General features: G+C 41.7%; 1 protein-coding gene across 1 annotated transcript in view; it reads right to left on the bottom strand.

Moving 5' to 3' along the window:
- Positions 1-15,639, bottom strand: part of fam131c (family with sequence similarity 131 member C) — a 43,675-nt gene that overhangs the window by 3,255 nt on the left and 24,781 nt on the right. The window contains exon 2 of the mRNA XM_071348254.1: positions 696-751. Coding sequence (XP_071204355.1) covers positions 696-751 — 56 coding nt within the window. The remainder of the gene's footprint in view (positions 1-695; positions 752-15,639) is intronic.

Genomic DNA, 15,639 nt, shown 5'->3' on the forward strand with positions numbered 1-15,639 from the left:
ATAGACACAGACACCGACAAGAACAGACACATGCGTGCACACACACAAACACCCACAGGCATGCACGCACACACAGGCATACATACAAGTACACCACAGGAAGTTGGTGACACCTCAATTGGGGAGGATAGGCTCGTGGTAATGGCTGGAGCGGTATGTGTGGAATGGTATCAAATACGTCAAACATATGGTTTGATGTCATTCCATTTGCTCCGTTCCAGCCATTATTGTGAGCTGTCCACCCCTCAGCAGCCTCCACTGAAGTACACACACAAACACACGAGCACATGCACACAGACACCCAAGCTACACAGTTCCCAGAGGAAGAGGCGATAATGAGGAAAACAAGTGACAGTTAAGGATCTTAATCTGCACTCCCGCTAACACGTAAAAGTGAGTGTGATCCAATGAAATTGTCGCAACAAAAACTCAACTAAAATATAAAATGAGGAATAGACACATCAGTACTCATGGATATTCAATGACTAGACACGACTAGACATTGGACAGACACTGCGGCTTTGACTAGAGTGAATTCTGAATGCTTTTTTTAAGCAATATTGGGACGTTTTCTATGGTGATATTCTATGTTAGACTGGAACAATCTTTCAACTTTCAGTAGTTAAATAATGGCAATCAGAAAATAGTCTGGGAATAACAATGTTGTTTCGTTAAACAGTGGTGTGAGAACAGACCTTGACAGGCTGGGATTGCAGCACCTCCATGGGATGCTGGGGAGCACTCTGGAGCTCTGAAGGGAATCAAACACACTGGTGTTATGTGTTTGTGTGCGTGCGTCACAGGAGGTTGGTGGCACCTTACTTGAGGAGGACGGTTTTATGTTAATGGCTGGATGAGTGGATTGGTATCCAATACATTAAACATGGTTTCCATGTGTTTGATGCCATTCTGTTTGTTCCGTTCCAGCCATTATTATGAGCCGTCCTCCCCTCAGCAGTTATCTGTGGCGTGTGTGCATGTGGAGTACCTGTGAAGAGGATAAGGTAGCCTCGCTGAATTTACATGCAGTCATTTAGCTATAGCCACTTGGCACAATGTCTTTAACATGGTCCCTGTGTATTGGTTAATTGGCATTGATGAGATCTACACGGGACATGAATTAATACAGTCCAAGTCTTTTCTCTGGGGTCTGTGTAATCAGATGAGGTACACACACGCACGCGCACACGTACGCGTGCACACACACACACACACACACACACACACACACACACACACACACACACACACACACACACACACACACACACACACACACACACACACACACACACACACACACAAACACAATGGGGGTCCCCCAGGAGTTGTTGTCAAGACAATTGGCTGTTGCTATGCAAACATGGGAGCAGCAGAAGGAGAGTGATCCCAATCAATTTATTTCAGTCACGAACACACAAGCACACACAAACACACACAAACATGCATAAACAAATCGCTCCCAGCTGGATCAAAGATTTACAAATCTATCCCGCATCCATCCATACAGGCAGATGGGCTCTATCACACTCTATAAGGAGCTGTTTACACTTTGAAGCCAATAGCAAGTCTGTTGTCCTTGTGGGGTCAAATTGCATCCCCTACTAGTAATGAAAAGTGTCTGTGGGCAAGTGGGGAGGGCAGCCGGTAGCCTAGCGGTTAGAGTATTGGGCCAGGTCACTGGTTTGAATACCCGAGCCGACAAGGTCAAAAATCTTTCGATGTTCCCTTGAGCAAGGCACTTAACCATAATTTGCTCCATGGGTGACGTGCTACTATGACTCATCCTGTATAACAACACGTTCAACTCCACCATTTTGGACAGTAGATCACAGGAGGTTGGCGGCACCTTAATTGGGGAGAAAGGGCTTGTGGTAATGGCTGGAGTGGTATCAGTGAAACGGTATCAAATACATATAACACATAGTTTCCATGTGTTTGATGCCATTCCATTTGTTCCAATCCAGGCATTATTATGAGCCTTCCTCCCCTCAGCAGCCTCCACTGCTGTAGATGTCTCCTCAAGATGCCCCCTGGAGTACACAAACACACGCATGCACACGCACACATACAGATGCAAACACTGCAAAAAAGACACACAGTCGATAATGACAACCAACCCCCATATTCCATGTGACAATCACCCCCCCCCCCCTAATTAAGATGTTAGTTAATACAGGTTTTACTACTAGGTTTTACATATGTTCATGGATACTACCATAATTCAAACATTTACAAAGAAAATGCCAAAAATTAAAGTTTTTACTTTCACCTATGAAAAACACAAATTCCAATTACCTCAAAGAATTGACTAGGTGGATGAATTCTTTTAAAGAATTTACACATTTTAACCTTAAAAATATTACACAGTAATTAGCACTGTGACAATCAACCCGTGAGACAACCAACCCCAGTCTCCCATATATTTTTCTTGAACATTACTTGGAAATGCTGTTTTGCAGTCTTCTGTGAGGGTCTTGTATCTGTGCTTGCAGTTCTTTTCCCAAAATATGTTGTATTACCGAAGCGGGACTCTTTAACATACCTAAACAATTGGAGGCCTCTTACACTTCAGTGTCGTGATGCAAAAAATTCTACCAAAATGCTTAGCACATAGAATTAAAAAGGTATTGTTGGATATTAATCATCCTAATCATACAGGTTTTTTACATGGACGATACATTGGAGATAATATAAGACAAGTACTGGAAACAATAGAACACTATGAAAAATCTGGGAAACCAGGCCTGGTATTCATAGCTGACTTTGAGAAGGCCTTTGATAAAGCAAAAAGCATGACTGGAGTTTATATATAAATGCCTGGAATATTTCAATTTTGGAGAATCTCTTATAAAATGGGTTAAAGTTATGTATAGTAACCCTAGGTGTAAAATGTTAAATAATGGCTACTTCTTGGAAATGTTTTAACTGTCAAGAGGAGTAAAACAAGGTTGTCCACTATCAGCATATCTATTTATTATTGCCATTGAAATGTTAGCTGTTAAAAATAAGATCCAACAATAATATTAAGGGGTTATAAATTCAGAGCTTAAAAACAAAACATTGTACGCTGACATTTCATGTTTTCTTTTAAATCCACAATTTGGATCCCTCCACAGCCTCATAGAGGATCTAGATACTTTTTCTAACCTCTCTGGATTAAAACCAAATGATGTACTACATTATGTATTGTCATGCCCTGACCATAGTAAGCTGTTTTTTCACTGTGTTGGTTGGGGCGTGATAGTGACTTGGGTGGGTCATCTAGGGGATATTGTATTTCTATGGTGGCCTGATATGGTTCCCAATCAGAGGCAGCTGTTTATCGTTGTCTCTGATTGGAGATCATATTTAGGTAGCCATTTTCCCCATTGTGTTTGTGGGATCTTGTCTATGTTTAGTTTCCTGTCAGCACTATTTGTATAGCTTCACGTTTCGTTCGTTGATTTTTTATTATTTTTGTTCGGTGTTCATTTATTAAAAGGAAAATTTACGCCTACCACGCTGCACCTTGGTCTCACTCATACGACGATCGTGACAATGTATTGGATCATTAAAAAAGAAAACGTTTACATTTCCGTGTAGTTTACTAATAAAATGGTCTGACGGGGATGTGGACATACTCGGTATACATATCCCGAAAGAAAGATATGATCTCACTCCAATACATTTTTATAGAAAGTTAGCAAAAATAGAAAAGATCTTGCTACCATGGGAAAGGAAAATACCTGTTTATTTGTGGAAAAATCACCTCGATTAACACTTTAGTCAAATCTCAGTTGACCTATTTGCTTATGGTCTTGCCCACACCCAGCGACCTGTTTTTTAAATTATATGAGCAAAAAATATAATATTTTATTTGGAATGGCAAGCCAGACAAAATGAAAAGGGCCTATTATTAAATATTAAAGCATTAGACCTCTCACTAAAGGCGTCAGTCATACAAAAGTTATACTTAAATCTGAACTGGTTCTCTTGCAAATTAGTAAGAATGTCTCACCCCATATTCAAGAATGGCCTTTTTCCATTTATTCAGATTACAACCTCTCACTTTCGGTTATTTGAAAACAAAATATTCTCAAATATGGTTATTTTTAAAACAAGCCATAGAAAGTTGGTGGCAATTTCAGTTTAATCCACCCAAAAAGACAGAACAAATAATACAACAATATTGTGGTAAAACTCAAATATACTAATTGATAAAAAAAACATAATTATTTGAAAAATAATTTTAAACAAGGTGTAATATTTTTTTATTATATCATAAATAGGACCGGTGGAGTTATGTCATACATGCAGTTAACAAAAATATTTGTACATGTCTGCTCTACCCAAAATTACAACCAACTAATTGCATAATAACTGCAAAAATGGAAGAGGCAAGTGGAAGGGGGAAAAAGTAAAGAACTTGTCTGTCGGCCATGAATTAAACCCCAAAATCGGTTCAAGAAAATCTAATTTAAGGACAAAAGAATTGACAGCTGTGCCATATAGATTGCAAAATAGTTGGGAAGAGATTTTCAATGTACCGATTCCATGTCACATGGTTCATGAACTGATACGCAAAAAAATTCCGGATTCAAAACTTTGAATTTTTCAATTTACATTTTTATATAAAATTATTGCAACCAATAGAATGTTATATACAGTACCAGTCAAAAGTTTGGACACACCTACTCATTCAAGGGTCTTTCTTTATTTTTTACTATTTTCTACATTGTAGAATAATAGTGAAGACATCAAAACTATGAAATAGTTTTGCTGGTGACACTGTCAGTTATTTATTTAGAATTCAAGGCACACTTAACCAGCATGGATACCACAGCATTCTGCAGCGATATGCCATTTAATCTGGTTTGCGCTTAGTGGGACTATCAATTATTTTTCAACAGGACAATGACCCAACACACCTCCAGGCTGTGTAAGGGCTATTTGACCAAGGAGAGTGATGAAGTGCTGAATCAGATGACCTGGCCTTCACAATCACTCGACCTCAACCCAATTGAGATAGTTTGGGATAAGTTGGACCGCAGAGTGAAGGAAAAGCAGCCAACAACTGCTCAGCATATGTGGGAACTCCTTCAAGACTGTTGGAAAAGCATTCCTCATTAAACTGGTTGAGAGAATGCCAAGAGTGTGCAAAGCTGTCATCAAGGCAAAGGGTGGCTACTTTGAAGAATCTCAAATCTAAAATATATTTTGATTTGTTTAACACTTTTTGGGTTACTACATGGTTCCATATGTGTTATGTCATAGTTTTGATGTCTTCACTATTATTCTACAATGTAGAAAATAGAAAAATAAAGAAAAACTCTTGAATGAGTAGGTGTGTCCAAACTTTTGACTGGAACTGTATGTGGGGGATACAACCTTCCCAGCTCTGCAGATTTTGATGCGAAGAGACAGAGTCATTAGATAGTTTATCTGGGTTCTGTCTATATGTAGCTTGTATTTTGACACAGGTCCAGGAAAGGCTGAGGAATTGTAACATATACCTGGAGCTAACGTTGCAGATAGCAATACTGGGTGATTTGAAAAGTCATAGTCAATCGATTAATAATACTTTTAGTAAAAATGTTTATCTTTACAGACATGTTTATCTCTTCAGACAAGATAGAACGGCCAAAGGGGGCGGTGTTGCAATCTACTGCAAAGATAGCCTGCAGAGTTCTGTCCTACTATCCAGGTCTGTTCCCAAACAACTTGAACTTCTACTTTTAAAAATCCACCTCTCTAAAAACAAGTCTCTCACCGTTGCCGCCTGCTATAGATCACCCTCTGCCCCCAGCTGTGCTCTGGACACCATATGTGAACTGATTGCCCCCATCTATCTTCAGAGCTCGTGCTGCTAAGCGACCTAAACTGGAACATGCTTAACACCCCAGCCATCCTACAATCTAAGCTTGATGCCCTCAATCTCACACAAATGATCAATGAACCTACCAGATACCACCCCAAAGCCGTAAACACGGGCACCCTCATAGATATCATCCTAACCAACCTGCCCTCTAAATACACCTCTGCTGTTTTCAACCAAGATCTCAGTGATCACTGCCTCATTGCCTGCATCCGTAATGGGTCAGCGGTCAAACGACCTCCACTCATCACTGTCAAACGCTCCCTGAAACACTTCAGCGAGCAGACCTTTCTAATCGACCTGGCCGGGGTATCCTGGAAGGATATTGATCTCATCCCGTCAGTAGAGGATGCCTGGTTATTTTTTTTAAATGCCTTCCTCACCATCTTAAATAAGCATGCCCCATTCAAGAAATTTAGAACCAGGAACAGATATAGCCCTTGGTTCTCTCCAGACCTGACTGCCCTTAATCAACACAAAAACATCCTATGGTGTTCTGCATTAGCATCGAACAACCCCTGTGATATGCAACTTTTCAGGGAAGATAGAAACCAATATACACAGGCAGTTAGAAAAGCCAAGGCTAGCTTTTTCAAGCAGAAATTTGCTTCCTGCAACACAAACTCAAAAAAGTTCTGGGACACTGTAAAGTCCATGGAGAATAAGAACATCTCCTCCCAGCTGCCCACTGCACTGAAGATAGGAAACACTGTCACCACCGACAAATCCACTATAATTGAGAATTTCAACAAGCATTTTTCTACGGCTGGCCATGCTTTCCACCTGGCTACTCCTACCCCGGTCAACAGCACTGCACCCCCCACAGCTACTCGCCCAAACCTTCCCCATTTCTCCTTCTCCCAAATCCAGTCAGCTGATGTTCTGAAAGAGCTGCAAAATCTGGACCCCTACAAATCAGCCGGGCTAGACAATCTGGACCCTTTCTTTCTAAAATTATCTGCTGAAATTGTTGCCACCCCTATTACTAGCCTGTTCAACCTCTCTTTCGTGTCGTCTGAGATTCCCAAAGATTGGAAAGCAGCTGCGGTCATCCCCCTCTTCAAAGGGGGAGACAATCTTGACCCAAACTGCTACAGACCTATATCTATCCTACCCTACCTTTCTAAGGTCTTCGAAAACCAAGTCAACAAACAGATTACCGACCATTTCGAATCCCACCATACCTTCTCCGCTATGCAATATGGTTTCAGAGCTGGTCATGGGTGTACCTCAGCCACGCTCAAGGTCCTGAACGATATCTTAACCGCCATCGATAAAAAACAATACTGTGCAGCCGTATTCATTGACCTGGCCAAGGCTTTCGACTCTGTCAATCACCACATCCTCATCGGCAGACTCGACAGCCTTGGTTTCTCAAATGATTGCCTCGCCTGGTTCACCAACTACTTCTCTGATAGAGTTCAGTGTGTCAAATTGGAGGGTCTGTTGTCCGGGCCTCTGGCAGTCTCTATGGGGATGCCACAGGGTTCAATTCTCGGACCGACTCTCTTCTCTGTATACATCAATGATGTCGCTCTTGCTGCTGGTGAGTCTCTGATCCACCTCTACGCAGACGACTCCATTCTGTATACTTCTGGCCCTTCTTTGGACACTGTGTTAACTACCCTCCAGGCGAGCGTCAATGCCATACAATTCTCCTTCCGTGGCCTCCAATTGCTCTTAAATACAAGTAAAACTAAATGCATGCTCTTCAACCGATCGCTGCCTGCACCTGCCCGCCTGTCCAACATCACTACTCTGGACGGCTCTGATTTAGAATATGTGGACAACTACAAATACCTAGGTGTCTGGTTAGACTGTAATGACTTAAATGTAAATGTAAACTCTCCTTCCAGACTCACATCAAACATCTCCAATCCAAAGTTAAATCTAGAATTGGCTTCCTATTCCGCAACAAAGCATCCTTCACTCATGCTGCCAAACATACCCTTGTAAAACTGACCATCCTACCCAATCCTCGACTTCGGTGATGTCATTTACAAAATAGCCTCCAATACCCTACTCAATAAATTGGATGCAGTCTATCACAGTGCCATCCGTTTTGTCACCAAAGCCCCATATACTACCCACCACTGCGACCTGTACACTCTCGTTGGCTGGCCCTCGCTTCATACTCGTCGCCAAACCCACTGGCTCCAGGTCATCTACAAGACCCTGCTAGGTAAAGTCCCCCCTTATCTCAGCTCGCTGGTCACCATAGCAGCACCCACCTGTAGCACGCGCTCCAGCAGGTATATCTCTCTGGTCACCCCCAAAACCAACTCCTCCTTTGGCCGCCTCTCCTTCCAGTTCTCTGCTGCCAATGACTGGAACGAACTACAAAAATCTCTGAAACTGGAAACACTTATCTCCCCCACTAGCTTTAAGCACCAGCTGTCAGAGCAGCTCATAGATTACTGCACCTGTACATAGCCCATCTATAATTTAGCCCAAACCAACTACCTCTTTCCCTACTGTATTTATTTATTTATTTATTTATTTTGCTCCTTTGCACCCCATTATTTATATCTCTACTTTGCACATTCTTCCACTGCAAATCAACCATTCCAGTGTTTTACTTGCTATATTGTATTTACTTCGCCACCATGGCCTTTTTTTTGCCTTCACCTCCCTTATCTCACCTCACTTGCTCACATTGTATATAGACTTATTCTTCTACTGTATTATTGACTGTATGTTTGTTTTACTCCATGTGTAACTCTGTGTTGTTGTATGTGTCGAACTGCTTTGCTCTATCTTGGCCAGGTCGCAATTGTAAATGAGAACGTGTTCTCAACTTGCCTTCCTGGTTAAATAAAGGTGAAATAAATAAAAATAAAAAAATCTTTCATTTACAATCTGTAGAAATTATGAGAATAGAAAGGTTCAGAACTTTAGTGAAGCATCACAGCACATTTGAAAAATATATGGCAAATAGAAATCCCATATGGATGGTATTAAGAGATAGATGGGAGGAGTTGAATGGAGCTGAAGGGTGGGACTAATTACAAAAAGATAACAAGTGTAAAATATACTGTGTCTATAAAATGTTAAAAGGTTCTGAACTTTTGTGAAACAGCACAGTTAAAAGTATATGGCAAATAGAAATCAAACTGGATGCACATCAGAAATAGATGGGAGAGGTTGAGGGTAGAGGAAGGACAGGATAAAAACGAACAAAATTGTAACTATTGTAAAATGGATTGTGTCCGTAAAATGTATATAGTGAATGAGCTGGAAGTAGAAGTGTTGTTGTCCATTAGTTTACTCCAATTAGGTGAGGGGTGGTAGGGTTAGTGGAAAATAATAAAGGTAAATATTTATTTTTTTAACTATGTACTAACATTCAAAATGATGGGGTCACTTAAAAATGTCCTTGTTTTGAAAGAAAATTAAAAAAAAATGTGTCCATTAAAATAACATCAAATTGATCAGAAATACAGTGTAGACATTGTTAATGTTGTAAATGACTATTGTAGCTGGAAACGGCAGATTTTTTATGGAATATCTACATAGGCGCACAGAGGCCCATTATCAGCAACCATCACCCCTGTGTTCCAATGGCACGTTGTGTTGCCTAATCCAAGTTTATCATTTTAAAAGGCCAATTGATCATTAGAAAACCCTTTTGCAAAATTCCCGAAAATTATGTAATGGCTTTAGAAGCTTCTGATAGGCTAATTGACATAATTTGGTTCAATTTCAGGTGTACCTGTGGATGTATCTCAAGGCCTACCTTCAAACTCAGTGCCTGTATATGTATATGTATGTATGTACAGTGGGGAGAACAAGTATTTGATACACTGCCGATTTTGCAGGTTTTCCTGCTTACAAAGCATGTAGAGGTCTGTAATTTTGATCATAGGTACACTTCAACTGTGAGAGACGGAATCTAAAACAAAAATCCAGAAAATCACATTGTATGATTTTTAAGTAATTAATTTGCATTTTATTGCATGACATAAGTATTTGATACATCAGAAAAGCAGAACTTAATATTTGGTACAGAAACCTTTGTTTGCAATTACAGAGATCATACGTTTCCTGTAGTTCTTGACCAGGTTTGCACACACTGCAGCAGGGATTTTGGCCTACTCCTCCATACAGACCTTCTCCAGATCCTTCAGGTTTCGGGGCTGTCGCTGGGCAATACGGACTTTCAGCTCCCTCCAAAGATTTTCTATTGGGTTCAGGTCTGGAGACTGGCTAAGCCACTCCAGGACCTTGAGATGCTTCTTACGGAGCTACTCCTTAGTTGCCCTGGCTGTGTGTTTCGGGTCGTTGTCATGCTGGAAGACCCAGCCACGACCCATCTTCAATGCTCTTACTGAGGGAAGGAGGTTGTTGGCCAAGATCTCGCGATACATGGCCCCATCCATCCTCCCCTCAATACGGTGCAGTCGTCCTGTCCCCTTTGCAGAAAAGCATCCCCAAAGAATGATGTTTCCACCTCCATGCTTCTTCTTCCTCCAAACACGGCGAGTGGAGTTTAGACCAAAAAGCTCTATTTTTGTCTCATCAGACCACATGACCTTCTCCCATTCCTCCTCTGGATCATCCAGATGGTCATTGGCAAACTTCAGACGGGCCTGGACATGCGCTGGCTTGAGCAGGGGGACCTTGCGTGCGCTGCAGGATTTTAATCCATGACGGCGTAGTGTGTTACTAATGGTTTTCTTTGAGACTGTGGTCCCAGCTCTCTTCAGGTCATTGACCAGGTCCTGCCGTGTAGTTCTGGGCTGATCCCTCACCTTCCTCATGATCATTGATGCCCCACGAGGTGAGATCTTGCGTGGAGCCCCAGACCGAGGGTGATTGACTGTCATCTTTAACTTCTTCCATTTTCTAATAATTGCGCCAACAGTTGTTGCCTTCTCACCAAGCTGCTTGCCTATTGTTCTGTAGCCCATCCTAGCCTTGTGCAGGTCTACAATTTTATCCCTGATGTCCTTACACAGCTCTCTGGTCTTGGCCATTGTGGAGAAGTTGGAGTCTGTTTGATTGAGTGTGTGGACAGGTGTCTTTTATACAGGTAATGAGTTCAAACAGGTGCAGTTAATACAGGTAATGAGTGGAGAACAGGAGGGCTTCTTAAAGAAAAACTAACAGGTCTGTGAGAGCCGGAATTCTTACTGGTTGGTAGGTGATCAAATACTTATGTCATGCAATAAAATACAAATTAATTACTTAAAAATCATACAATGTGATTTTCTGGATTTTTGTTTTAGATTCCGTCTCTCACAGTTGAAGTGTACCTATGATAAACATTACAGACCTCTACATGCTTTGTAAGTAGGAAAACCTGCAAAATCGGCAGTGTATCAAATACTTGTTCTCCCCACTGTATATGTATATATAGAGTTGAAGTCGGAAGTTTACATACACCCTAACCAAATACATTTAAACTCAGTTTTTCACAATTCCTGACATTTAATCCTAGTAAAACTCCCTGTCTTAGGTCAGTTAGGATCACCACTTTATTTTAAGAATGTGAAATGTCAGAATAATAGTACAGAGAATGATTTATTTCAGCTTTTATTTCTTTCATCACATTCCCAGTGCGTCAGAAGTTTACATACACTCAATTAGTATTTGGTAACATTGCCTTTAAATTGTTTAATTTAGGTCAAACGTTTCGGGTAGCCTTCCACAAGCTTCCCACAATAAGTTGGGGGAATTTTGGCCCATTCCTCCTTACAGAGCTGGTGTAACTGAGTCAGGTATGTAGTCCTCCTTGCTCACACACGCTTTTTCAGTTTTGCCCACAAATTTTCTATGGGATTGAGGTCAGGGCTTTGTGATGGCCACTCCAATACCTTCACTTGTCCTTAAGCCATTTTGCCATAACATTGGAAGTGTGCTTGGGGTCATTGTTCATTTGGAAGACCCATTTGCGACCAAGCTTTAACTTCCTGACTGATGTCTTGAGATGTTGCTTTAATATATCCACATAATTTTCCTACCTCATGATGCCATCTATTTTGTGAAGTGCACCAGTCCCTCCTGCAGCAAAGCACCCCCACAACATGAGGCGTTTGGAAATTGCTCCCAAGGATGAACCAGACTTGTGGAGTTTTTGACTGATTTATTTTGATTTTCCCATGATGGGGGGCGCTAGAGAGCGTGCTATGGAGTAGACGTGCTTTGCTAGAGCTCCGCTCAACTTTGAAACAAATTAGTATTTATCTTAACCTCTCACAACCTATAACTTCAAACAAATATGACAAAGGGAAAAGGCACCAAAAAAGGGGGCACTAAACAAGATAATTGGAATGAGATAGACAACGAACCAATTTCAACGTCGCCGACCCACGAGGAGCTAGCTGAAGAGGCTAGCTTCCAAGAGTTCCCCACAGATCCTACTCAAAGTGACATACTGGCTGCCATAAACGCACTAAGCAAGAAGGTGGACACAAGGTTGGCTGATATCTCAAAGAGTATTGAAACTTTGGCCGAAACTGTGAAGGCAACTAAGGGAAGGGTGCACGAGGTTGAGCAGACGACAGTCGATCACGAGGCCAGACTACAGGACATAGAGAAACAGTGCGCAACGTTCAAAAATGACAACAAAACCCTGAAGGCCCGACTGGAAATGCTCGAGTCGCATTCAAGACGCCAGAACATCCGAATATGTGGGATCCAGGAGGACACTGAGAAAGGGAAACCCACTGAATTTGTCTCGGAGCTGATACCGGCATTGCTGGGGAGTGAACACTTCAAAACGGCCATCCTGATCGACCGCGCACACAGATCACAGGCAACGAAGCCGGCCAAGGGCGGGCCACCAAGGCCATTCATTGTAGGGCTGCACTATCCCCACACCAGGGATCTCATCCTCAAGCTGGCTAGTCAAAAGTTCCCCCTTAACTACAACGGAGCCAGGGTGTCTTTCTACCCAGATCTTACCTTGGAGGTGAGGAACCAACGGAAAGAGTATGATGAGGTACGCAACAAATGCAGGGCGGCCAACATCCGATATGGATTCCTCTTCCCAGCCCGGTTTAAGGTGACAGTCGAGGGATCAACACGTACGTTTGACAACGCAAAAGAGGCCGATCTGTTCTTGACAAGCAAGCTCCCCGGCTGAGGATACAGAACGGCTAAATGGCCAAATACAGGCCAGGAATGTGTTTGAATTGAATTTCCGGCCTATGTCTTTTCGATCAGAAGATCAGAAATTGGGACTTATATGATAGGTGAGATGTTGTGGCTAATATAGCATTGTTTGGCATGTCATGTTTTGGCGCCACTCACCCCCTAACGTGAGAGTTAAGTTAAGTGTTATTTAATATTAGTTTATATGCGGAGCATCTACAGACGACGAGTTAGTTCAAGCTGTATGTCTAGACACCCTAAGGTTTGTGTGTTAGCCAAGGAGTGCTTCGTTTGGGGAAGTCACTCAGTAAAGGGACGGGAGGGGGGAAGGGGTCTGTGTTTTATGTTCACGTTTATTAATACAGGTGGCATGACAAGCTCCCGTACGGCGGGACGTTTTTCTTCTGGGTTTTGTATGACAGCAGCAATTTGCTTTAAAATAAGAAATGCCACATAGTGACCGAGCACAGAGTAGACCAGGTGGAATAAAGATAGTCAGCTGGAACTGTAATGGATTAGGGCATGTCGTGAAACGAGCTAAGGTTTTTTCTCATCTTAAATCACTGGGTGCTGACATAGTGCTACTTCAAGAAACTCATATTAAACGCTCCGCGCAGGCCAAGCTACGAGTCGGCTGGATCGGTCAGATATACCAATCTAACTTTGATGCAAAAGCGAGAGGGGTAGCAATCCTGATAAGGAAAAACATTCCTTTTGTTTACTCAACCTCGATTTCAGATCCTAATGGTCGGTATATTATTGTGGCTGGTACACTGAATTCAAAACCAATAACCTTGGTCAATTTATATGGACCCAATTTCGATGATCCATTATTTTTTCAAAGGGTATTTAAGGCCATACCAAATATCTCGGATACAAGTGTTATTGTTGGAGGTGACTTTAACTGTACGTTAGATCCTCTTTTAGATAAACAGCTATCAAGGTCACTTCAACAATCAAATGCCAGTGTCTGTCTAAATACATTGATGACAAACCTTAACATTGTCGATATTTGGAGACTGACGCACCCAACAGACAGGGATTATTCTTTCTTTTCATCAGTTCATAAATCATATTCCAGAATTGACTATTTTTTGTTGGACTCCAAACTCATTTCAGCAGCTGAGTCGGTTACCTATCACCCTATTCTAATTACGGACCACTCTCCTCTGTCCATGGTGCTGAAACTCGACAATATGTCGACAGGTCGGCGACCGTGGCGCTTAGACGCATACCTGTTGAAAGATGAGGCTTTTTGTCAGTATTTGAAGGAGCAGATTGCCTTTTTCCTCAGAACTAACGACACGGGGGATGTTGACGACTCCACCCTTTGGGAATCTCTAAAGGCTGTGATTAGAGGTTACATTATTTCTTATACATCAGAGAGGAAGAAACGTGCCAATACTAGGCTGAGAGAAATTGAAAGAGAGTTAGGGGAACAGGAGAACGTTTTTAGGACAAATTCCTCATATACAGTCCTTGAGAAGATCACAAAGTTAAAGTATGAATACAATACCATCCTTTCGAAACGGATGGGCTCTTTACTTGCTAGAACGCAACAAAGTTATTTTGAACTGGGGGACAAACCACATAAATTATTAGCAAGACAGCTAAGGCATGTACAGGCATCTAGAGCTATTCACAAAATAAAAGACAAGAAGGGTAAAATAGTAACAGATCCGCAGGACATTAATAAATGCTTTGCGCAGTTTTACTCAGAGCTATACCAATCAAAATGCGATGCTACTGATCCACAAACTATGGAACGCTTTCTCGCTGAATGTGAACTTCCTAAACTAGACCCTGATCTTGAAAAAAGATAGAGATTCCATGGAGATGTCGTCGTATCGCCCCGTGTCGTTACTCCCCATAGAAAACAAGGTGTTGACAAAGATATTGGCAAACCGATTGAAAAAATATATTTCCGACATCATACACCCTGACCAGACAGGTTTTATCCCGGGCCGACATATATACTACAATTTGAGACGCCTTTTCAACGTAATGTATCATGATCATAAAGTTGAGGCAGTGGTAATAGCTCTTGATGCAGAGAAGGCGTTTGATCGGATTGAGTGGAAGTATATGATGTCGGTTCTGGAGCATTTCGGGTTTGGAAAGGAATTTATTAATTGGATAAGAATTATTTATGCACACCCAATGGCGTCCGTGGTGACCAATCAGGAAATGTCGCAGTCATTCCGCCTGTTCAAGGGGTGCCGACAGGGGTGCCCTATTTCGCCTGCTCTCTTCGCTATAGCCATGGAACCCCTTGCTACTCGCATTCGGGCATGTGCCGATATAGCTTCTGTTAAAATAAAGGACACACAGCACAAAATTTCCCTATATGCAGACGATGTTCTTTTGTTTTTGTCCAAGCCTAAAACTTCTATTCCACCCTTACTTAACTTGATAAACACATTCGGCTCCTTCTCTGGCTACAAGATAAACTGGCAAAAAAGTGAGTTGATGCCAATATCACGGCCTGTGGATATGCAATTTCTGCAATCTACCCCGTTTAGAACAGTGAGGGACAAGTTCACAAGCCTTGGCATTGTAGTGACGAGACCTTGATCAGCTATTGAAAGCGAATTGGGACATGAAAATATATCAGCTTAAACAAAATATAGATTTTTGGAAAACTCTGCCTATTTCCTTGGTTGGTCGTATAAACGCTATTAAAATGG

Source organism: Salvelinus alpinus, chromosome 17 (genome assembly GCF_045679555.1).
Source record: "Salvelinus alpinus chromosome 17, SLU_Salpinus.1, whole genome shotgun sequence".
Classification (NCBI taxonomy): Eukaryota; Metazoa; Chordata; class Actinopteri; order Salmoniformes; family Salmonidae; genus Salvelinus; species Salvelinus alpinus.